This window comes from Euwallacea fornicatus, chromosome 12, assembly GCF_040115645.1.
Source record: "Euwallacea fornicatus isolate EFF26 chromosome 12, ASM4011564v1, whole genome shotgun sequence".
Lineage (NCBI taxonomy): Eukaryota > Metazoa > Arthropoda > Insecta > Coleoptera > Curculionidae > Euwallacea > Euwallacea fornicatus.
In genome coordinates this window covers 603,158-627,747 of record NC_089552.1, presented here as the reverse complement: position 1 = coordinate 627,747, position 24,590 = coordinate 603,158, and the positions used below count along the sequence as shown (strand labels likewise).

Sequence of the window (24,590 nt, the reverse complement as noted above, 5' to 3'; positions counted from 1 at the left end):
AAAATTGAGTCGTAGCTACACTAAACTGCGATTTTACACCATGACGCACGAACCATCCGTATCTTTTACCCTTAAATCGACATCTTCGCAATATTTAGGGAGATGGTGCCTGCACGTCAGTGCGCAACGGACGTTTTGATAATTCTACACGCTTTTACTTACCTTTTCCTCGTGGCAGATTTCGTTGGTCAGGCCTTTGCACCGAGGTAGGCGACTGCCATACCTGTTCCACCACGGCATACCCACTTCAACAACCTACCTGTCGACGATTCACGATCAGTCCAAGCGATCCTCGAGCGATGTCGGGACGCGTTGTGTAAAACAAAGACTGCGCCCGGTTTTGTTTATATTCCTTATTTGCAACAATCGTTACAGGCACTCGTTTGTAAATCGTGCGCTTTCAGGAATTTCCTTGCCATTTCCCAGAACCTCCGACTCACCACACGAGTGCAGTTTTCTGGTTCGAACGAGACCTCGGGGGTTTTAAAAAGTATAATACTGGTTTCTAAGTTGAATGTTCTCTAGTGGGCCGAGTTATTTATAGAGCGTTCTCGGGAGTTGCCAGTGCAGTTCGCTTGGATATTGCCGATTGCTCCTTTTTTTTTTGCATACCTGGCAGCAATTTAAATTACATGGTAAGACACTTTTTAATCAAAAAGTTTGTTGTAGGGAAAAAAAATTCGATCCGTCCTAGCTGGCGACCGAAAAGGTTACTGTTCTAACGTTCTTTAGGTGTTCCCGAGATAACAATACCTGCGTTGCGGGTTCCCCTGATCGTGTCATGAGTTAAACGCGATTTAGTTCACGTTTTTATTTGTTATTAGCGAGTAATTTATAGTAATTGCCGGAATAGTTTCCTTTGCGGACAATAGTTCCGGATAAATGACAATAAAAGATCTCTAACACACGGGCAACTTTCGTTCTGTCGCCGTTAGTAGATTCTTCTAATTATAATTGAATGATTCATAATCGGGAAATCGGGTCTCGAATCGCATTTATGAATAAAAGTCGTACTTGACATATTCGTCGAAGTCGGACGGGTCAGCGAAAATGGTAATGGGGCGCTGGGTGGTTTCCGTGCGGCTTAACGCAGCTTGGAAAACTCACGATAAAAGGTGGTACCGCACGTTGCGAGTCGACGGAAGCCACCGAGAAAAATATTGACAGAAGGAGCCGCTGTTTGCTCAATAACTCACAATAACAAAAATACGCATAAAGTTAAGGTTTAGACAACCGCTCTCGGAGGTTCGCACGACACTTGACTTGGCTTGAAGAGTTGAGCAGGACCGGTCTTGGCTAATCTGGCGCCCTGGGCGAAACGTTTCATCGCCGCTCCCTTACTCAAACGAAAAATCTCCGATTCGGAATGTCGACCGCTCTTTTTGGTCTGCCGTCCTGTAACAACACCTCGACCCATAAGGCCGGTACTGGATTTGAGCAACGAACTGCATAATATTGCATTGATAAAAATCGGCACCCCAAAGAATTTTGACGGCTGCTGGTGGCCAACGCAAGTTCAAGCTTCAACATCAAAACTCTTTTGGTTCGAGGAAAAATAGCACTACCACTTCATTCCTGCACCATCCAGCCCAACGATGTGGACACCGAAAAACGAGGTTGGGTTGCTCATCCCACATACACTGCTCAAAAGGATTTAGGCAACGAGCGTACTTTTGACTGCAATTTTCACTTAATGACATTAATTCGTAACAAATTAACGTGAAATTTCTTTAAAATCCTCACGTTACAACCGCGAGCATTAATCAAATCACGGCAACCTCTTGGCGTACTCAAAATCGTCCAATTTATAGCGTCTTGTAATAAAGTTGCCGCCGCCCTCGAGGATGCTCTGCAGAGCCAAATTGTCCATGAGCACGCACCGTGAGCAGATTGAGTTGCCTTTGCCGCACGTCTCACGCGGGCTCCATCGGGTTCGAGTCGAGCGATTGTGCTGTCTAATTCGTAAGAGTCACATTGTTGTCCCCGAACCAACGCGCGCTGGCCTGGCTAGCGCGTGGACGAACGTTGTCTTGGACATGGAGGAGTGCTGGGGCAGCAGCGTAAGCAAAAAGAAGGACAACAGATTCGAGCGCTGAGTCTTGGTGCCGCACTTGGTTCGGCGTTCGCGGCGTCAAACGAGCTCGGTTCGATGATGCAATATGATACCCGCCACATACCATTACAGAACCTCCTCCATCATTAAGGACTTCCTGAAAATTGCCCCTCTCTAGTTCTAATCGTCGCGTTACACGCCGAACGCGTTGTCTTGGTTGAAATCCAAACCGTGACTCATTTGCGAATTACACATTGGCCCGTGTTTCGATATGAGGATTTGTCAACAGAGTGTCCTTGTTCCCTAGATTGTTTTGTTGAGCAGTGTACCTTTGTAACAACGAACAGCATTGTCTCAATGGGATATGAAATGTCAAGTCGACCTATTGACAATACTATTGCACGATTGACTTTCATCTCGAGAATTTTGCTTTATTACCTCCCGAGGAGGTATTCTCATTGCACCTTAAATTCATTAAAGAAACAACAATTCTCGGCACAACTGGCTGATTGTCCTGTCTCGTTTTGAAATCTTTTTTTTTTTTAATTCATGATCTCTTCAAGTCAAAGCCCAATGTGTGTGTGTGTGTTTGACTTGTTGCTTAATCACTAATAAACGTTAATTCCCATTTTTTCTGCCTCACATCTTCGTGATTGCGACTCAGTCACTAGAGCAAAACGAGGCTTATGTTCGACGGTTACATGTTAGGCAGGTTGGTTATGGAATTAATTCAGCGAAAGTACTTATTGTGTGATCATTATAGGTACATAAAAAAATTACTTAATATTACATATGAAGATAATTTGGCCTGCGAAAAAAACCGAGTGGAGCTTTCGTTTGCTGCAATTTTTAAGTTTTGCATGACGCACTCTGCTACACAGGGTGTGCCAGCAAGGTTTTGCGAAACTTACGGAGGTTACGGGCGACATTGCGGTGAATAATTTTTGCCTAGAAGCCCCCGGTTAAAAGTGAGCCGTTATCGCCCCGAGGTAATTTTCGTTCAAAGGCGCAGCTTTAGCCCCCTGGCGCTAAAAGACTTCGATATTTAATCAATTTTTATTAACGATAACGAAAAAAAATTTATATGACAAAAGTTCAGTATAACGCGACCTCTCGCCGGTTCCATCGATTTACTCTTGGAATCCTTGGAAGGCACGCGGATCTTTCCGCGCGAACTGGAAGGCTGCCATCACACTCCCTAACGTTTCCTCTTGGGCGGCCCCAGGAGTTTCGTACACGAACGACTCGAAACAACCGCACAGGAAAAATCCAACGGGTCTAAGTCGGGATTTCGCGCGGGCCTTCTGGCAGTTCCGCCTCTTGCGATAACGTCGCCCGTTCAAATGTTGGTTTAGGCGATCCTGCAGAGGGCGGGCAAAGTGCGCAAGTAAAAATTCAAATTAATTTGGGGAGGGAAAAGAGGGATTATTTTTTTGTTTGTTTTTGTTGTATTCACTCGAGTCGAATACCAAAGTCTTTAAAAAAAAAGAATAAATGGGCGGAGCCACTGGGGGTTTCGCCGCAAGAACTTTTGACCGCAGTGCGCTCCGTAAGTTCAACACGGCCTTTTTGGAGCATCCTGTGTAATGCGGTTTTCTATTATTTGAGACAAATTCGTTTGTGCGCTCCTTTTGTCTTATTGCCACTGCCGTTGGACTTCTGTTCGAGCAAACACTATTCCGTAATTTTATTAATGCGATCACTATAAATAGTTGTAAATGGCATTTTAATACGTCGGACTCTTTGAAAAAAACGGTAATAACCAGATAAATTATACTCTTTTTAGGTCAGAGTGGCACCTTTTTTCTTGTATCCATACGCCGTTGGATTCGTGCTCAAGGCGAATCTAGACTAATTAGAATAATTCGCCATTGGCACCACCTTTATCGGAAGCTGCGGAATGTTTCCCATGCTCGGGAACAGATCATTGTTCCTTTTGAGAATTTTCAGATGTGCAAACGTCCCGCGAACAACAGAAAATGCTCTTGGAGATCTGAGGTTGTCTTTCGACACGATTACGTAATTGTGCCGGTTTGATTACCGAACTAGCGCGTCGGTCGCGTTAGCAAACGTACGCGTTTAGAAGGCTTAATTTTCGGTTCAAAGGCAACGTGCGTTAAAGTGAATCCGAAAGGTCAATACCGAAGATGCCCAAATGCCAAGGGCGGAGGACGTCGGAGGAACCGCGTCGCGTTGCCGATTTTCCCCAAAATTCGACTCCGAGGCGCTCGAGGAGTTTCCTCACCACGACGACCGCTGGATCGCGGTCCGCTTAAGAACCTCGGAAGTGGGCTTCTACTCGAAACTAGTTTAATAATCTTAACGTTTTAAAATGAAGTAGAAATCTAATTAAATACATAACCGTGCCACTTAATTTAAATCGAAGCTGATTTTTTAATTATGCAAATTGCATTAACATAATGACTGGGAAGGTATAAACAACGTTCATGCATTGTTCGCCATTCGAGTGCTATCAAACCTCATTTTGTTTTGCAATAAAATTGTATTTATATGAAACGTGAGAACTAAATGGCACAGATTTAGATGGAGAGGCTCTTGCCATTATTAACTTTAGCCTTAAATATTTGTTGCACAAGCGGAGACATTTCGGAAAGTTCACAAAATAAAAATGGAAAGGACAAGAAAAGGACGGTTTGTCGGCTGTTTACCTTGGGCGAAGACTAAGTCTAATTCAGGTTAGCGCGTTCAATAACAACGGGCGTGCAAAAGCAAAGATTAGTGAAATTAAACTTCATTAAAAGCATACTTAATGGATATTTTGATAGTCAAAACAGTCTCCATTACTTTTTGCCATTTATCGGGCGGATAATGGACGCCCTCGCGATACGAGCTTAATGGTTTGGAGGTCAAATAGTAATCGACCAATTTTCGAACGTCTTAAACTGTGGACAACACTGCTTTGATCTGAACGAGTGGAAATCGGAAAGAGACAATTCCGGAGAATGCGCCGGAACAACGTGAGGAGAAGACGAGTTCCTGAGTCGGTTTTGCTGCGCGAGCGCGCGCGCGCGGACCAGAACTATCATGCGGTAATATCACTTTCCGGCCCGTGTGGTTCCAGAGCTCCGCTTAACTCGAATCATTTAGGCCTGACAGGCGTTAGGCCGTAATAACTCGATCAGGTTCCAGAAGCTCGTAGTAACCGATTCGGTTCTAATCCCGTAATTCGCACGGTAAAACTTCCATCCAATGAGTATTCGGTTTTGCAACTGGCTCGTGAGGGCTGGTTTGGACCAACCGCGTTTTGCAACGCTTAGAATTGTCACAAAGAAAATTCTTCTCAAAAGTTTGACGATAAATTGCCTTCGTCCGGACGTGGCCAACGGTCCTCAAGACTCAAATTTTCCCCACGAAACTACCTCCTCCTAACAGGAAAATCACCAACAGAATCGCTCTCTTTAAAGCCGGATTTAATGCTTTTGGATGTGTTTTAATGCGACGAGCTTCAGATCTCAGTTTCTTTTTGTACACCTCTTACATGAGGGTGTTATTGCAAAATGCCATTTTCGGGTTTCACCGCGCCTCCACGGGGAAGTCGTCGCATTCCCGAGGAAGCGGCGAACCTTCTTCCCTGAATCCAGTTTTCGCTGTGACGTAATTTGTTATTATGCCCCACAGGTTTTGAGCAAAATTCTCGGCCTAGTTACACTTTTGAATCGACGACCCACGAGAACTGGAAGCGGCACTAAATGCAGTGGAATTTTTTGACCAGAAGACTGCCGCGTCCGCGGTACCGTAAAGATGAGTCATGTGCTGGCGCGACCGTACGTTCCTCCGATTCTGCCGTGGTTCCTTCCAGTTCCTTTTCGTCATTTCTTGGTATCCTCCGCCACTTTTTCTTTTCTACTCTAATTGATTTCCTGACGTAATGTTATTGTAATACATATAGGAATTTTCATAATGATAATATTAGTATGCTCGCAACGTTGCTAATAGGCGAGGTTAATAAAGCATGGGAATGAGAAGCATCGGGTAATGCTTTTCCGCATTGGCCATATTTTACGTTCTTGTAGCAAAATACCCTTACACGGAACCAATTTCATAAATTCCCACATTTGCGATCTTGAATGCCTCTTTCCTATAGTTTTGCATTTTTCGCTGTAACGTAATGGCATTTAGTAATGGCATTTTTAACCCTAACACCGAGAGCTGCGGATAAAGTTTACTGACTTGTTATCGGCCTTTTACGACAGCTTTACCGGATGTGGTCCGTAATAACCAAGAGCGCTTGGCACTAGTTCATAACAAGAGCCCTCTTCACCTGTTCATCTACAATTCTTCTACGTACGAATAAGATACATCGGCCAGATGGCCGCACTTATCAGGATCATACGGAGTACAGTTTCCTAATTATTATTTAAAAAAAAAAACCGTAACATGGAGTTACGTCATCGCACCTCTACCAGGAATGCTCTGTCTATTTACGACCCATTACGTACCGTCCATTTACGGTACTTTCCGAAAAAAATTGAAGATGACATGACGCCTGGAGCTAAAGCTACTGCAGCTGCCTCGGGAAGATTTTTACCTCGAGATGGTTTTATAACTGTACGAAGGTCATTATAACCGCACAGTTGTTACGCAAACATCTTGTTTATGCTTGCTTTGATTCTGCAAGACTTTGGTAGAGAGGTAGTTGCCGGATTTAACGACCGCGGACGCCAAAGGTTGGGTCCTTTAGACCTGACACGTAGGAGAAGGTAGGCATCGTCGTTTACTCGAGGACTTAGGGGCGTTTGGCCAATCGCGCCGGACACCCTCGCGGACCCGAACTGACCGGGGCCGGGGAACCTTCTATTGCCGGGGGAGTTCGAATTGAATAAACGAACGCAGCAACGAGTTGCGTGAGTCCCCGTCTCAGACCAGTTAGCCTGAGCTAACCTGAACTTGAACCGAAACGTCCCACGTGCCAGTTCACTCCCAGCGAATGTCTTCCTATTTGCGGCATCTCGTGGTTCGATCGAGAGCTTGGGCGAATCAATTAATGGAAAAAATGTGTGGGAATTAACGTGTCCTTTCTAATTCCCAACCTAGAAGTTCACGTTCGGGTCAATGGCAAAATCGTAATAATAGGAAATCAGGCTTAATAGCCCTGCTTGGGGCAGGGGACGACGTCGCCTTCGATCGAGAACTGCATGGGCGTTATTTCGCACTCGTTCGCTAATTTCACTTTTGCAATGGAGGCTTTCGACGGCCATGGAAATAAAAAATTTCCCCTTTCGATGCAAGAGGAACGCGTCGAACGAAGAGTTTATGGCGACAGGTCAAGAATCTAAATTCCTAACGAAAAGAGCTGCGTCTCGCATACGGCTGACATACTTCTTTTCTAGATTTGTATGTGAAATCAGCATAGTTAGGCGCACCATCGAAGAGAGAGAAATCTGAATATTTATCCGTTTAAAATGAATAATACAAATACCGAAGATTAATTGTTTTCTTCCTTGCCATGCGGAGATCGGGACGTCGGAGGCCGACGGCGAGGGGCGCCCGTTCGACTTGATATTACCATCGCTGCCTACCATTACGTATGGTCGTATTTCACCCTACACATTCCGACTTAACAAAATGTGGGCAGTCCCATTATAATTTATTAAAGGAGATTAAAATAATTGTCGAAAACCTACATACGCACACGTGAAGAAAATCGCTACGAAGCTAGCGGTACAATCTGGGCTGGAGATTGATTTTTATGTATCTGTTTGCCCATGCCCATGATAAATAATGTTTTTTTTTTAATGAGAGTACGTGCACGTTGGCGGATGTGAAATTAAAAAGAAAAAAAAAAAAGTTGTAGGAACGTATCTGCATTCCTCGATTCTCGGCCGTGATTTACGGTTCCGACATTTTTCAAATGTCTTATGATGAGTCATTAGTGCTTACCTACATTCGCCTCTTTAGGTGTGAGCATTTTCGATGTAAGAGGCCGAGGATTAAAAATGAAACGGTAGAATTCACTCATTTTCGTTTACGGCGCTGGTGCCGAAGCGATCGCACATTGGGAAACGAGGTCTGAGAGAAAACTGCTGAACGCCTTCGTCACGACACGTCGATCTTTCGGAGCTCGATTTGAAAAAGCACCATCGGACGTGACGAAAAGTCCTGCCGTTTTTTCCCCACATGTGCTTTTGCACGACGACGCGAGACGATCTCGCCAGTGGCTCGCTAACGAGGAACCGCCGAAAACATTCTCGGGCGGCGCCCGCAAACGTTTTTTTCTCATCCCGACCAGGTGACTTCTGTGAGAAAAGAAATTCGGGAGCCGGAGGCGCGTCGGGAAAAGGTTTTGGAGAAATTGATGGAGTGAAAGTACTCATTTTGACGAATAATTAAAAATATTTGCTTGTTTCATTCCTTCCTGGTGACAAAGAACCGAGAAAAGTTCTTGCGGTGCCCGACGTTATTCTTCTAAATGTGCGTTCAGTATTCATTTTCGGGCTACCCTGCAGACGCTTTGGTACGATTGACTGAGACAACTCCGCGAAAGACCTCTGAATATCGTCCAATGGTAGAGAACGAGGAACTTTCCTTGCGTCATAATCCCGTTCCAACAGTGAGCACTTCCTGTTTACTTTAACATCTCACAAACCTATCTTCGGCGATATTTATTAAAATAGCTTTTGGTTCCATGTGCTGCTTCATGAATACCGGACAGGTTCCATTAGTCGCGTCCACATAACATGCAAATACATATTACTTTTGATGATACCAACGACCGGCATGTTATGAAACATGTGCGAAAGGCATCGGGCAGAAGAATTTTTCTACTTCCCGCGAACACCTTGTATTGCGCAATGTAACGGGCGCAGGTTTGCATTATGTCGATGTATTTTTACCTTTATTAGAAGGAAAGGAGCGCTCAGCTTAATAGATAAATCAATATTAAAGCGTTTTCAATGGTTTCTTCACGATTTTTGTTAACACATCGCATTCGATTGGGTTATGTAAATGCGGTTTTGGTAGATTTTTGTTATGGAAGATTATGTTGGTTTAGGTCTGTTGCTACAATCTCGTCGACATTTTTTTATTATGGGTAACGACTTCGTCGAGCGACGACGGAGTCGTAAAGCAACTGTTGCAGATTCTCCACATCTCTATTTCGCGGTTTTACTTGGGTTCCCGGGACCCTCCTCACCTTTCAGCCGGCAACGTTCTCTGTGCTCGAACATCGGCAAGAACCGAAAAGAAGTGCGAACCTGAAAGTAAAAGTGGCCGTTTCTCGTTATTACTGCCGGCCACCTCAACCTTCTTCCACGTACGTACCTGAACAATCAGCTAATGTCGCACAGGTAGGTACCCCCGAGATATGAATGCGCTTTCGGCGTGGGTACCGACAAAAAAACGATCGAGTTTATCTCCTTTTATCTCGATACAGTTTGCTCACATGGACGTAAATCTGTTAAACGTGCAGTCAAGGCTGGTGCCCAAGCAACTTTTTCTTTTCATTGTGAGATATTTGTTTGTTTTAGCTTGACACACAGACGGTTACTTGTGTACTACATATTTTATCGTCGATCACCAAAGAGCGTTCGGTGTTATACTTTTTCTATTCGGTTCCAACGAATGTAAAGTTACGTAAGCAAGTTTGGAGACCTCGCCATTTGCACTCTGCTCTGACCACGCCCTCTGCAAGTCTTCGCCGACGTCTGGTCCGCGACCGAAGTTGACGTTAACTCCGCTCCAATTACCCGTGAAATGTGTCTGTACGTGATCGTGATTTGATCGACTTTCCTTTGGGTGAGTTTAATGCCCATTTTACTTTCTTGCCCGAAACAGACACGCGAAGCACGATCCTGGCGGGAGGAGGGAAGGGACCTTTAATTCGGTACCGATTTGAAAGACGGAAAATTGCCACTTTAGATTGTTGACGGCGCAAAGAAACCGGAGAAACCGTTGAAAAAATCCGGTGATAAACATCGTTCGTTTTCGAGGGGGTTTCAAGTGTCGCGGATATTAATCAGGAAGCGAACTTCGATCATCGTCGGTTGATTGCAGCAAAAAGCGGCATTAAATGAATGGAAAAGCTGTTGGACAAATTTAATCCGCATATTTAGCTTCAGTTTATTTTTCAGATTTGGCTCGAACTCGGAGTCATTTCTGTGGTTAATTAGAGCATATAATGAGACCTAGTCTTGGACAAATGATGATAAACGATCAGATTAAAGAGCGGCTGAAAGTACGTGCATAGTTCTCTTTTTGTCGAGAGTTATTAGCAGCTCATCGAAAGGCATGCGGAATCACTTGTCGAGATCCAGATGGGAGCAGGATGTGCCAGCTAACGCCACCTTCAGAGCGATGGGTCATTACCTTCTGGGAGATTTAGGTGACGCCAGCGAACGCTTACAGATATTTGAGCCGTTTTCTCGATCGCGTTACTTCCTTAATCGACGAAACGATCCGAAAATTACTTTTGCATGCATCTGCTAATTTACTCTTACTAAAACGTAACACGATACGAAAATCCAATAATATCCCTCTCTGACCATAGAAAAAGTGAAAATTAGATTTGATCGCGTTGCGTGACTAAGAGTGGCCTGCACATGTTAGTATAAACAGTTCAATTCTCGGATTAACCTGACGGTTTCCGTATTTATTAATACGGAAATGCGTTAATATGAAACGGTAAAGAAACTACGAAGACGATTAATAACCCAAGGCAACAATGGTTTTACCTTGCGTTTTACGTTGGGAGAAATGTCGCACAGGCTTGCCAATATACAGGGCGTCCCCTTCTCGCAATCGGCGGCAGGCACTGCGACGAGCATAAAAGATCAGAAACTGATTAAATTGTGGCGCGACTTGAGCTGCGGAAAACTTGACCAATTCAAAACGCAAGATGGTAAGAAACGACCGAGTCGATGATGGTCATCGAAAATCGAAACGTCGGATTTCACGCATGACATCCCCACCGTCGGTAGTAACCGGACCGGAAGTGCGTACGATCCTTCTCGGTAGGGCTTAGAGGGAGGTGCTTCCTCCAAGTAGTCGCCGCGGTTGGTTGCGGACCGGACAACCACGTTCGTGGACTCGAGTACAGTGTCGTGCCGAAATACACGCATAAGCAAAAACATGGTAAAAGTGGCACCCCGCGGGGGAGTGGCGCGTCCGTCACATCGAGTTTAACAAAACGCAGTTCTCAACAACCCCGTCAGAGGGAAGGAAAACTTGCAATGACGACGCGCGCCCAACCCGAGCTAACCTGAACTTGAACCGCTGGAGGTAACCTCGCTGCGACTTCACCAATTTCGCATGTACCATGCTTGCCGAGATGGTCGAGGTTCGGCACCTCTCGCCCTGTATATGGAATAGCATTAGTGGTTATTAGGTTGCACACCTCATCTCGTTTAATGTCTTCGATTTGCATTAACAGACAACGTTCAGGTTCTCTCTCAGTCTCACCCAGAACCTCTTACATCGTCAGACTTATAGGTCAGGGATTTCTATAAAACCAAGTCTATTTACCGATAAATTCTCGGCATTGTTTCTGACTTTTACAATCACCATTGCGTAACGCCGCGATCATCCTGTTGTGTTTTCAATTAGAATTTTCGTGTAACCGAGGTGGATGTTGTTAACGGTGGAAAAGTTACTCTTCTTGAATGCGCCTAAATTATGAGTTTGCTGAGAGAGTCGGTTCCGTCTACGACGGGAATTGTGAACACCTACCAATTTGCGTGTGACGGGCGAGAAGACTGATGATCTAATAGCCGAGGCTGAGAGCTAACGGAATGAATTCCCAAGACACTTTTTACGCTTTGATTGATGGTTAATTAGAATAAAAATAGGCTCTGCATGGCGAGAGAGAGAGAGAGAGAGAGAGAGAGAGACCAGAGGCAAAGCCAGAACACAACAGACGTGTGCAATTTAAGTTAAAAAAAAAAGAAAAAAAATCGAAATTTTAATTAGTACTTTTTACACGGTGCGACGTCGTCGGTTCTGATCTACTTCTCGCCGTTTCAATGCTAATTATCATTGTAGTTAACGTTTCGTTGCAGGTGTACCCGAAGAGGAGTCCGTGAAAATCGCCAAGAAGAGCAACATGTAAAGGACACAGCCATGGCGCTGAAACTAAGGAAAGACATTAAGAAGTCCTCGTACTACGTGTGGTTCTTGGGGGCCAAAGAGTCGAAGGGCCTCAGGGGATCCGAGTACATAGTACCGGTCATACGGCACTTGGAGGAGAGGGAGAAAGATGTCGAACCGTTCAAAGTGACCCTGCAGGTCTCGCACAAGGGCCTGAAGATCATCCAGAACGTGGTGTCGCAGACGCAGATGGGCTCGAAGCCGAAGAATGAAACCATCAAGCACTTCATTCCCCACAACACCATCACCTACGTCTACCAGCACGAAGACATCATCTCTTGTATTCTGCTGCTGTTCAATCCCGTGACCAAGTGCCCCTTGCATGTGCATGCCTACAGGTAGGTTTATAGCCATTTTGATGGATTAGCTAACTCATTCGTTTCAATGGAAGAAAAACTGTAGAATTCGTTTTTTTTTTGTCTTAAGTAAGTTATTTATACTGCGCAACCACTGGAAACCTATAAAACAACAGGATATACGCAAATACACAGTTACATTAGATTACGGTGCTCCATGCTTATTTAACCTGTAGTTTTTCGTGCCTTTGGTGTTACAGAAATCGGTTTTATCGCATTCGAAGCAAGGAGCGTAATATTGGATCGATTTTTGGTCGATCGTTTTTGGCCTTTTCGGACAATATCGCGCCATTTTTTTTTTTTTGGCCAGTCTTCGATATTCGCGAATCAGTCGTGGAATTTCGCCCGTGAGCCGACCCCTCGCGCCGCACGAGTACTTCCCCCGATGATCTTCAATTTGACCCGAGAAAAATTCTCCATTTAAATAGCAACTCCCGCCTTCCGGCCATCGCGGCTTGCGCTCCGGTTCTCCTCACTTTTGTCCTTCCACGGGTCCTGTTCTTCACGGTGGCGACGGTGCTGCAATGCAACTATTGGAAATCGAGCGGCGTTCTAAATATCAATAACCGACAAACGAGCGATCTCCTCACATTTCAATGTTGCAATTCACCGACAAGAAAAAGTAGCAATTAGAGCCATTTATCATCGTTTGCTTGAATTCTTCATCGCTCCGTATATGTTAAGCCGCCATGATCGTTTGAGCACAGCCACGAATTTGATTTAAATAACTTATAGTTGCGGTTTAGCGATCAACGAGCGGTCTCGTTTTAACGCGCCTAACGAGCACACAACGGGCGAAATTTCGTTTTTACTGCGGTCGCCGAAGGATCATTGGGGCCCTCGTTAGGTCTCACACGCGACATTGATGAAATCGCGAACTCACTGGGAGCGTGCCGACTTTCAGATGCGACTCCCTGGAGACTGCGTCGCACCTCAAACAGCAACTGCAAATCCTCATTGATCGCCCCGAAAATCAGAAAAAAATGGCCGACATCGAGAGCAGGCTCAAACCGATGGAGAAGCCGAAGAAGCTGGAAAGCAGCCTGGGAAGCGATACTGGGGCCTCGACGCGTGAGTCAGAGAGCAGCGAGGAGAGGTTTGCCGTGGAGAATTCCAGGATATCCAGCTTGTACGATTCGTTGGCGGCGGAACTGAGGGCGAAGCTGGGAAAGAAGAACTCGCCCATACTGCTGCCGCCCAGGGACTACGATACCGTCCACAGGCAGAAGGGGAATTTAACAGGCAAGCCTTTTCAGACTACCTTCAGTACTTCCAAATGCCTTTGGAGCTTTGCCTTGACTTATATCAATTTGCAGGTATCGAACTGAGGCGGTGTTTGAACTCGAACATCGTCGGTCAAAACGCTAAAAACAAACGTCTCGAATCATCAGGAGGCAGTTCCGGAATCGGCTCTGATCACCCCCCTAGTCCCGAGAGTCCCGACACCCCCGAGTCGCGATTCCACACCTTGGAGACTCACAGTACCAGTGGTGAGTACTATCGAATAACGTTCCATTGTACTCTGCTACGTTCAACAAGCGGTCTGCAACAAGCAGGAAGCTGTTCGCTTAATTATCGGCTCTTGATGATCAAGAATAGAAAAAAATAGGTGTTGCGTAAGCAGCGAAAGAAGCGAGATGTTACAATATGAATCGCTTTTGGTGAGACGATTATTATAATGACTGATTTTCGACATCGTTTTGAATGAAGCCATCTGTTCTGCAGTAACAAAATGACGGAAGATGATGATTCTAATTAGGCATAGATTTATAACATGTGCCTGAAGTGGTTTGGCACAATCGGTGACGCAACTAAAGGTCGATTGAAGCTCATGTCGGGTTATTTTGTCGACAGGACGTCGCCTAAATAAAAAATTATTCAAACATTGCGCGCTCAGCAAAAAAAATTTACGGGCAGCGGCAACCTGTTACTGCCTGTGAAGAACTTTCGCCTGAGCTTGAGGCCGTTGAGCACCAAATTTTGGCTCTCGTCGCCACATGTCTGAAATCACTTCGCGTATTTGCAACATTCCAGATTGACGGTTCGCTTGGATTTAACCATGGAGGCAAGTGAATTTTGGAACGTCTTGCTCTCTTCTAGAGTCAACATGTGCTGCGATTCTGGAGCGGAGCAAAGGTCGTGACTGCCAGTAATATTGCGGTTTAAATATCTTTTAAGCTTGATCGACTACACATGTATGTAGGATCCAGTAGTCAAAGCAACCACTCTGTAGATGATAGTTTTTAATTGTACTGCATTGTATGTTGTGATCAGGTGGAGACCTCATCGCCACGGTTGTAGACTGTAAAAAGACTTAGGGTTAAGTTATTGTTAAGGAGATAATGTACCCCTTTGGCACGGCCATGGTAGACTTTGATCGGTGCGTGAAAATTCCCACCGAGTTACTTTGTCGTCGTCGGTACCACCGATGATGAGCTTCGTCGGCCCTAATTTGCAGACGCAATTGCAATTGACGAAATCACCGACGAAGGCCTTCTTCTTATCAGCTCCGGCACCACGGTGCAATGCGACGGATAGTGCACGTGGCGTCGCTGGCACCCCGACTGATGTACGCCCATGGTGCGCCGCCAAAGGGTTTGGTAACGGGCTTCCCCGAAAGCGGGGAGATCCTATTCCTATGCGATTCCGACTCTATTCTGTTCATTGGGCATCTTCAAGGGTCACATTTCTAAGTGAAGCCCAATGCTGGGGGCACCCTCATAAGCCCATTTTTGCGTTATACCTTATACTAACGAAGTGAAAAGCCTACACGCATGTGGAAAAAGGTACGACGATGGCGGGTCGTTGTAACGATCTTTATTGTTACTCAACTAGTGTAGTTCGCCCCAAACCCGTCGGGTTCTCGCCGGCGCTGCGCCTTCCTGACGTGAACTACTTCCGATTGCGTAACGTAAATCGCGTTTTACGAACCTCGCGTCGCGAGGAAAACGTTTTCCAATTACAGGAGTTTGTTTTGTTTTCCTCGCCGCAGTTCTACTGCGTCCTTTCCTCGTGGTAAGTGTTATTGAACTTAACTTTCGTGGTCAATCTTATCGGTCTACACCGGGCAACGCTTTTTCGTCGTTTTTTTTTTTTTTTGGCATTAGCCGCAAACTGTAGTTTAATCCGTGGTCTTGTTGCCGTACCACACACCGTAATAATATTATTAAACAACGTAATTAATTCCTGTCCGCGGACCGCCGCTTCCTGCTTTATATGGAGAGAAATCTGGCTGCCATTTGACGGTTCCAACGAGCAAACGGCCACCAATCATGGGATGATCGTTATTATGCCGATCTCGTCGGGTCCAACCGGAAACGCCACTGCTTCGTAACAATTAAATTGTAGCATTAAAATTAGTTGCAAAAAGAAAAACAATTGAACGAATAATGAGGCGTTTTGGGTTAATAACTGTGGGTACTCGCGCCACTGATTTGAATAGCTTTGCAAATAGAACCGCCGCGTGCTTTTCTCTTGCAGGTACTGTAAAAGCGCGATTTGCATATGGCACGTTGACAGGCTGACTTGGCGAACGGTTCCGATTTCGCAGGGTTACGCAGCCTCGGGAAATCGGCCGGTTTTTGCGTGCCTCAAGGTTCGCGCCCGGAAACCGTCTCGAAATCCCTAAAAAAACACCTCTCGGCCTGTGGCAGCCGCGTTGCGAGACCGGAAGGTGGCGTTTCGCAGGGCGCGCCGAGCGGCTCATTTCCACGACGTGCAGAACACCACCTCGTCCCGTTTTCCTCTTATCACGCGCGAAGATCCTACCGAGATCAAGGATCGATCTTGGAGATCTAATGGAAGCGCGGACGGGCCACGTTTCCCAGTCCTGGCGTGAAATTTCTTAATTAACACGGAACAAAACCTCGTAAAAAGGAAGCTGCACTTTGCTTTATAGTTATGGTCGTTTTGGACCGGGCCCCGCAGCTTTCTCGTACACACGCCCAGCGAGCACGAGATGACTGACCAATTTTAGATGTGCAATTCCTCGAGTGAAAGATCCTGCACAGATTTTTCAGACGTGATCTACATTTTCTCGCAAATCTATCATTATTTTTTAGGCCCCGTTAAAACATAACAAATTTCACGTTACTTGAGCTACAATTGGTGCACACACTAATCTGTTTCGGAATCGGAATCAAAACCAACGAAAAACGGTAAATCGTAACTTCTCCGCGAAAGAATGACACGACAATTAACCGTTTTTTGTTCTTATTCGTGATTTTTGTTGTTATTGTTCGTCTAAACTGTTATTAGCGATCTTGTAGGCCATTGTTGCGGGCGCGCACAATAACAGAGCCGAAATGGCATTGTAGTGCCTTGTAAATGATGGTATTGTTGTCGCGAGATGATAGCCATAGCCCTAATTTATTTCGCTGAATTAGATTAAATCTTGTGGGAATTGCGGTTTTAAAGGTATCTGTTGGTTTATTCCATTGCGTAACGCGACTCGTTGCCATCGGTCAAAATGTAGAACTCGACGTCCATCTCATAATGGAACGCCTTTCATAAGGAGGTTTCGTTGCAAAGAGATTGCAAACTCATAAAGAATGATAATTCGGCGGTGCTTTCCGGTGAGGTAACTTTGCACTTTCTCCCGCAGTGTGCACAAAGAAATGGGTTGCAAAGAGCACAAATGTCGATCAAATTAAAATCCATATCACGCGTCCGGCCGCGCTGGGCCCCCGCATTATGCGATGAGAATGGAAGGTTGATCGAAACGCGAGCAACTCCCCGGCAACGTACACTGCGTGACGTAGAAACGGGAACGTCCCGTGAAGACGGCTTTGTTCAAGTCACTTTTGGTATGCGCGTTCGAACACGCAAACTCGAAAAAAAAAAAAAACACGATCGAACTGGCAGCCATATTTACCAATACGAGCCATCGGGAATTTTAGTTTTTTTTTACTCTATAAATAATTCCGATAAAATATCAACAATAAAGCTGCAAAATATTATTTATTGATGCACGCCGCGCTCAGTAAGCGACTTTGGATTAATCAGACACTCTTAGACGCAGAACGCAGGGAAATTTCCATCAATTGAGCAAGTTTGACTGAGGTCACGTAGTGGGTCGACCAGAGGCCGGTCGGTCCCTTGAGGAAGTCGCCACTAGATCGAACCGTGGCGGAAACTCTATAATGGCATGGCTCCGAGAAGAGCAAACGGGGAGAAAGAGAGGTACTGGACGATCTCGAGCGCCAAGATCGCCCCCTTCGAATTACGGGCCTACGAGGCGGATTCGTCTCGTCGGGACCGCTGGCGGATCGGTGGTTTGCCGGGCGCGGAAGGCCCATCGGAATTCGAATCGTTCAACGCCGGATGAGAAGATCTGGAGTGATTTCCTGCCGTCCCCCATCTGGCGTTACCCCTCACCTTAAATCGTCGTCGATATCGACGGCAGCGTTGCGGAGAACGGATGCAATGGAATCCGGAATGGGATATTAACATCGCGTTTAGCGACGAATCCAGATTCGGTTGGGGTGTGCGCGAGCGAGTAACAAGACAAGATCAGGAATGGACAAGAGTAAGAGAAGAAGGCGGGACCTTCAGTTTGCAATACCGAGGCATGTCCATCAGACTGTCGGGGTAACGGTTTGGGATGCTATTGCGAATGGTAGCAGGTCGCTTTTACTTTTCATTAGAGGCGGTATGACAGTCCAACGGATAGATCCAAAAAGTCCCGTAACCTCATTTCGTGCCATATCTGGAAACTCTTGTTAAACCAATTGTCCAGCAAGACCGTGCACGAGCACATGTGGCTAGAGTGACTATGGACCTGTTTCAACAAAATTCAATCAATTTGCTGCCTTGGCCACCTCGCGCTCCAGACCTCTCACCGATTGACCATCTATGGGATATTGCAGGGAGAAGATTGCGTAATTTGCCCCATCCCCCGGAAACCCTGGCGACGCTAGATCACGCTGTCCAGTTGGCCTGGAATGAGGTCCTCCAAGAGGACGTGAACCACCTTACTAGATCCATGCCCGGACTTGTACGGGAATGGGTGAGACAGCGCGGGGATTTTTTTTTGGTTGGTAACAACTAAATTTGTTCAGTCTTTTTGTTTTAGCGCGAGAAACGTGAACATCAAAAATTATTTAAATAAAACCATTTTTACGCAGTGGCGTCTCTTCTACGTCGCGCAGTACACTAATTTAAGGCAATTAGAAGAAAATTGCGATGTAAATCGCTACGGTGAAATAGTCAAGATTTGAAAATTTAAGTTGCATTCCGCCCTTGTTCGGGCCACGACTTCTGCTATCTACAAAAGCAAATGCGACTTTAATGACGCGCACCTGCTAAGTCGTAAATTTCAGTCTAATGTCGAGTTTATCATGTCACTTGGTCATCATCGAATTTGGTGCGTAAGAAATTTCACTGCCAGAGGCCCGGGCTCTCAGACTCCACACCTTAGCTAATTATAAGGAAAAAAATTGATGAAAGTTTTTTCTTTTGTCGTGCCCGTTAGAAATGTCTCCAGGCCTCGAATGTTACAAGCAAATTCCTCAAGTACGATTTTTTACACAAAAGGTATTACATTTCAAGGTTAATTCGACATTGGGGAGTCCGCAAGCAGGAGTGGTACACCACTAACTTAGCCGAACGTAGCTTAACGGTATGTCCACGAAAATGTATAAATATCTCGGGAATTCGCGGAGGATTGCGCTAGCTCGAACAATAACTGAAAACAATCATCTCGCCAAGCTGAATATTGATGAGCTCGTAGGAGACGCGTACTGAAGCCTATGCCTTTGCGCTTACGATCACATAATCTCCATGTTAGACATTGTCTCCGCGATACGAGGAAGTGCGTAGTTATGACCGCCAGCTCTTGTAATTGGAAGACATGCATCAGAATCGGTATTTTTACGCCTTCTGCAATACTAATTAAGGCGTTCAGGAAGCCGATTGGTCTGCAGGCGACCGAGCTGCTCTGCTGTCAGTGGCGCTCCGAAAAAAAAAAGCACTTTTCCTACGAAACGTGTTAAAATTATTGTAACAGTTTTATGAATCGAACACGGTTTTTAAATTCTAGAAAGTTCTCGAGAAGTGCCTCCGCCCATGTTAAGGTAATTAAGACTAATCAACATAACGTCGATTGTAACGTGCTACATCGAGAGGAATTCAACCATTGTGCTGCTGTTTTACTACCCATTATTCTATAAATACCGCAATTACACAAGGAATTCGTAGAATGTTCTAACTGTTTAACGTATGTTTCTTATTTATTCCCGCACCACCTGGTTGTCGCATCTCTAATTGTCTTTTTCAAAAAATATAAAATTGCCGATAGAATAACCGAAAAGTGCAATCGAAAGTTCGCGGCTTTCACCACGTCTCTCTCTTCCTCTCTCTCTCTCTTTATCTCTCTCTCTCTCTCTCTCTCTAATTCCATATTCTTAAAGCCTAATTCGCACGAGCTGCCCATTTGTTTAATGGGAGGAAACCAAAAAAAATGGCCGGATCGACTGAATTGCAGCCCGTTTGACCCCCGGAGCCGCAATTCGAGACCTAGTGGCATACATTCAGAGACATCGAGAAGAGCCCCATCGCCGGAGGCAGATTTCGTCTTAGAAATTCCTAGTTTCACTCTTTTATTCGTATAAATATGTATAAATACAGATAAACGTTAATGGTTTTGCGACGGCATGATGAAACGACCATTCGCTTCGAGAGTTAGGGCGCCGCACGCAGGTGCGAATTAATTGAAGGTTCGAGTATTGTTGTACGAGGAACAAGTCCCGAGGGCACTTCCGCACCTCTGTCGGTTTTCGCGTCGCATGGGCCCCCGTGAGTCCGCTTTTAGCCAGATCGACTGCGACTACGAACCAGATTGTCAATCGGGCACGCACTCTTCAGCCCCAATTCCGCCCCAAGGTTCGCAGCACATGTCTCAGTTCTCGTTACTCTTCGACTGTAATTCATTCATATAGAGACACCGGTCAACAAAACGCTCTCACTGGAGAGTTAATTGGATGACTGAGCTTTAACGGTACCTGATGCTTTATCCATTGCAACACAGTTTATTAATAAATCATTAATAATTTATGAAATAAACGAGGATGCTATGCATAGCCCAGATACGTCATTGTACGCTCATGGAGTAGGAAGGTATCTTCGGCAGATTAGTGCGGTTTCCATCCGCATCCCGGAGCGATTTCTTGATTTATTCGGACATGGGCAGAGCCGAATACCGTCCGTCCACAGGTGAATTCGAAATGAGATTGAGATGACCACACAACATATATACCTGTTTTCCAGGTTGGCCAAAAGAACAGGTTCAATCTTTGATTTGACCACGTTTACCGCGTCATACCGTTTAAAAGGTGGCTTTAATGTGAGCGCAATGCGCTGGTGTGAGACGGGCGGAAGAAACGCGCTCATCGAGTTCTGTACAGTGGTTTTAATTTAACTTGCAAATCGTTTTAAAGTGGGCCAGATGGCCGTGTCTGCCGACGTTGATATCTCGGATCATATGTCAGCATTTCATGCTTAATAAATCATGCGAAAAAACACTGCAAGTCCCACTTTTTCGAAATCTTTATTAAGGCTCGGTTGGTATTTATGTATGATTCTTCGACAAAATTGCTTTTCTGAAGGTTCTTTTTTCTGGTATTTCAGATGATGAAGATTGGAATGGGGAACCCGCCGATTCGACTCTCTACTTAATAAGCGGCGGTCATCATCAAATATCCCTACCTCGGGCTCCGAAGAATTCCGAATTGACCTCAGACAATGCTAGTAGAGAAAAATCCATGGAATCGACCAAGAGGTTCTCAAGGTAGTACTTTAGCTTTCTGGGAAAAATGATTTAGTTAGCACCCTCAGTCCCCATTATTGCAAACATATCGCTAAGCTAAGCCTCGTACCTATTTCTCCCTTAGGTATGGGCACGAGGATTTGAAATTTTCCAAATCCTTCGACGACGACTACAGAAAGTCCATGTCAAATAACGTCGTCAAGTACTTGGAAAAACCCATCAGCAAATTGACGGATAATTATCTGCAACGGCAGAAATCGATGGTGAGACAGCGAGACTTCAATACGGGAAACAACCACCACGATGACCTCTGCAAGCCAGTAGCCAACAAGTATCCGGAAAAAACGGTACCCGACAGTTACTTTGGTACCGATAAAGAAAAAGTTAGCAGGGAGCAGCGTTACTTCAACGAACAACGGCAGCAGCAACAACAGCACAATGGAAAAAACAAGCAGTATCAGTACTTCGAGGATGACGGCTTTGACGAAAACATACAGTATGCATCCATTCAAAAGCAAATTACTCATGGCATTCTAATTTTCCTTAGTTCCAGAAACAACTCCACAGACTTCGACAAAGACAGACCTTCGCGCACCTTCTCCTACGAAGAAGAGGTGTTCTACGAAGACCAAAAACGCTTCAAAGAATACCCCGTGCCCAAAACCAGGCAGCGAGTAGTGGAGGGCTTGGAAACGAACAACAGATGTGGTAAATCCAATCCTAACGATCCCAGGTACTACGAGTCGCAGACGCCGCAGAAGTCAAACAGGTACGCTACCTGCCACGTCCCAGATCCAACCTGAACCACTAACGACCAACTCATTTCAGAGCTAGTCATATCAACAACGATTTCGAATCCACCAAAAGGGACGACTTTAGCTTTAACAGTGCCCCCGATCGGTACTACTTTGAAGGGTCCATAAACCGAAGACACCCCCAATTTCGACAGAGGTCACCCACTCCCGACGAAGTTAAGGTAATGGCAAAGGGAGAGAAATTCAATGAGAGTCGTTAACTGGAAATTTTAGGCGCCTAGGGATCGGTTCAACGATGCCAAGGAGAAGTTTCTGTTGATGGAGAAGGAGAGATTGGAACAGGAGGTTCGCAACCCGGAACCTCCGATCTCTCCCACTATACACAAAGAAAAGATCCATTTTGTTAAGAGGCATCAGAGTATGGCGTATGCGTCCAAGGACCACTTGAGGAATAAGTTTGAGGACAGGTGAGGGATTTCTTCGAAGGGTTTTGAGGTTGCTTCGAGTTGGGTTCTCGAATCTGAGGAATAAGACAAACCTCCGGGGTGACACGGAAATGATAGTCTGAAGGAAAACGCGTCAATTTGACGAAAATTCTGATTTACCTTTTTTTAGGTTCTCGAACGACCGTAACAACGATTTAACGGAAGAAATCCGTCCAAAACCTGCTCCACGTTACCACAGCGAAGAAGTGCGATACAGACACAAAGAACAAGACAGGTATGTTCCAGTTCGGCTTGTCAAAATCGATTTTGAAGCGATTACTGTCCCCAGATTTAGGAACGTGGACAAATACGACCAGAAACGAAGATCTATGTTCTCTTTAATCGAAGAGGAACATAAGAAGAATTCGAACGAAATTGCCAAGGAGCTCAAGAGGCGTTCTTACGTGGATTTCGATCATCAGAGTTTCGATGATGAAGTCACTGATTTTGGCCGAGCCGATGAGGGGGAGCTAAATAGAAATAACAGGCATTTTCAAGACTTGCCGGAATCCGATAGGCGAGTATAACACTTTGACGTCGAAGAATTCAGTTTGGAACCGTTCGTTAAAATCTTTAGGTACAATTCATTAATGATCGAAAAGATGTCCAAACCCATACACCCCGAGGACAAGATGTACGATCCGAAATTTGTAAAAAATCCTCAGAAGAGTTTCAAATCGATTCCCGGCTATCGGCACAGCTACGCAGAACCCAAACTGAAAATCGAGCAGAAGAAGAGGAACATGGCGGAAATGCTGCACAGAACGAACAGTACTGCTGGTTACATGCCACCCAGGGTTGGCATCGCCAGTGTGCATCCGTACTAAATATCATTTAGAATTTTTTGAATGAAATCTACCTAGTATGTGCTCAATTGGGAGTGAATGTGCTTTTCAAGATTTCTTAAGACACCTTACTTAAGTGGTGTCATATTGCTTGATTAATAAGCGAACAAAAGTTTATAACGAATAAAATTTACTCTTTGTATTCGATTTCTGACTCTGTAAATAATATACGATTGTCAGTTACGTCACATCGGTGCCTAATATAGCGGTTATAATGACTATTATTCATGTTACATATTTTTGAAATTTTATTTTTTATACTCTTAATACGACAGAGACTTACTTATACGGAGCTTTTGTAAAATGTTAGTGCCTTTTATATATATTTTTGTATTGGATACTAAAATACATTTTCTATTGTCAATTTTCGCATTTGTCTTAGTTAATTATCGATGTTATTGGTGTTTAACCCTCAAAATCCGCAAGGAGAATTAGTCGAAGGTGATCGTGGTGAAACCCCAATTACCTGAATAAATAATTTAACCTCTATAAATTTAAGGTATCCCCGAACGACCGAATCTACAGTTAAAACTCGTAGATTGTCGTCTTTAGCACCACCGAAGCTTTGATTCCCTAATTCAATATGGACGAGGTGACCTCTAAAATAGCGTTTGTCGTTTCGGGTGTCCTGAATCAAAATCCTAAAACGAAGCTGGGGCCTCGGCCCAATATCCGAAATGTGCCTCTTGCTCGTCGAATGTGCCACAAGGCAAAACTTTCTATTAACATTTTGAACGTAAAAATACTCATGAACCACGGATTGATCATCAGAAATGTCATGGCAGATGCGAGCTTATGGGTCATAAAAAATTGTTTATAATTAAACGACGCAAAGACTGACATCGTCCTCTTTGAAACGTTGAATAATCGATGGTAATGTGCCGTGGGAGTACCGTGCGCGGTACGTGGTGTAAGTAGGCTAAACTTCGTATGTTACACAATGTGGAGCACAAGTAATTTGCAACTACATGTAGTTCGATGTTAGGAATATTACTTATCACGCACATTTCGAAAGTATCGTCGTATACGGGATAGTTAGGTATGGAATTGGCGAAGATGCACTAACAGTTGGCGTTTATTAGAAAAACGCGTTAAGAGCGGTCTTACTTAAACCTAGAATTTGAAGGCAGAAAGGCCTGAGGCCGGACAAACGACCCTCCAGAAGTGCCAGACACCACTGGCGGACCAGGACCAGCGGACTAAGCCATTGGTCTCTACCCACGCTTGCGGA

The 24,590-nt window shown here is 45.0% G+C and overlaps 1 protein-coding gene across 1 annotated transcript; it reads left to right on the top strand.

Moving 5' to 3' along the window:
* Positions 1-259: 259 nt before the first annotated feature.
* LOC136342711 (uncharacterized) lies at positions 260-23,723 on the top strand. The gene is made up of 12 exons (XM_066288798.1): positions 260-635; positions 12,067-12,492; positions 13,415-13,752; positions 13,827-14,000; positions 21,136-21,295; positions 21,399-21,770; positions 21,822-22,043; positions 22,103-22,250; positions 22,303-22,496; positions 22,645-22,749; positions 22,804-23,031; positions 23,092-23,723. The coding sequence occupies exons 2-12, from the start codon at positions 12,128-12,130 to the stop codon at positions 23,339-23,341; spliced, it is 2,556 nt and encodes an 851-aa protein (XP_066144895.1). The 5' UTR covers positions 260-635; positions 12,067-12,127; the 3' UTR covers positions 23,342-23,723.
* Positions 23,724-24,590: the final 867 nt, after the last annotated feature.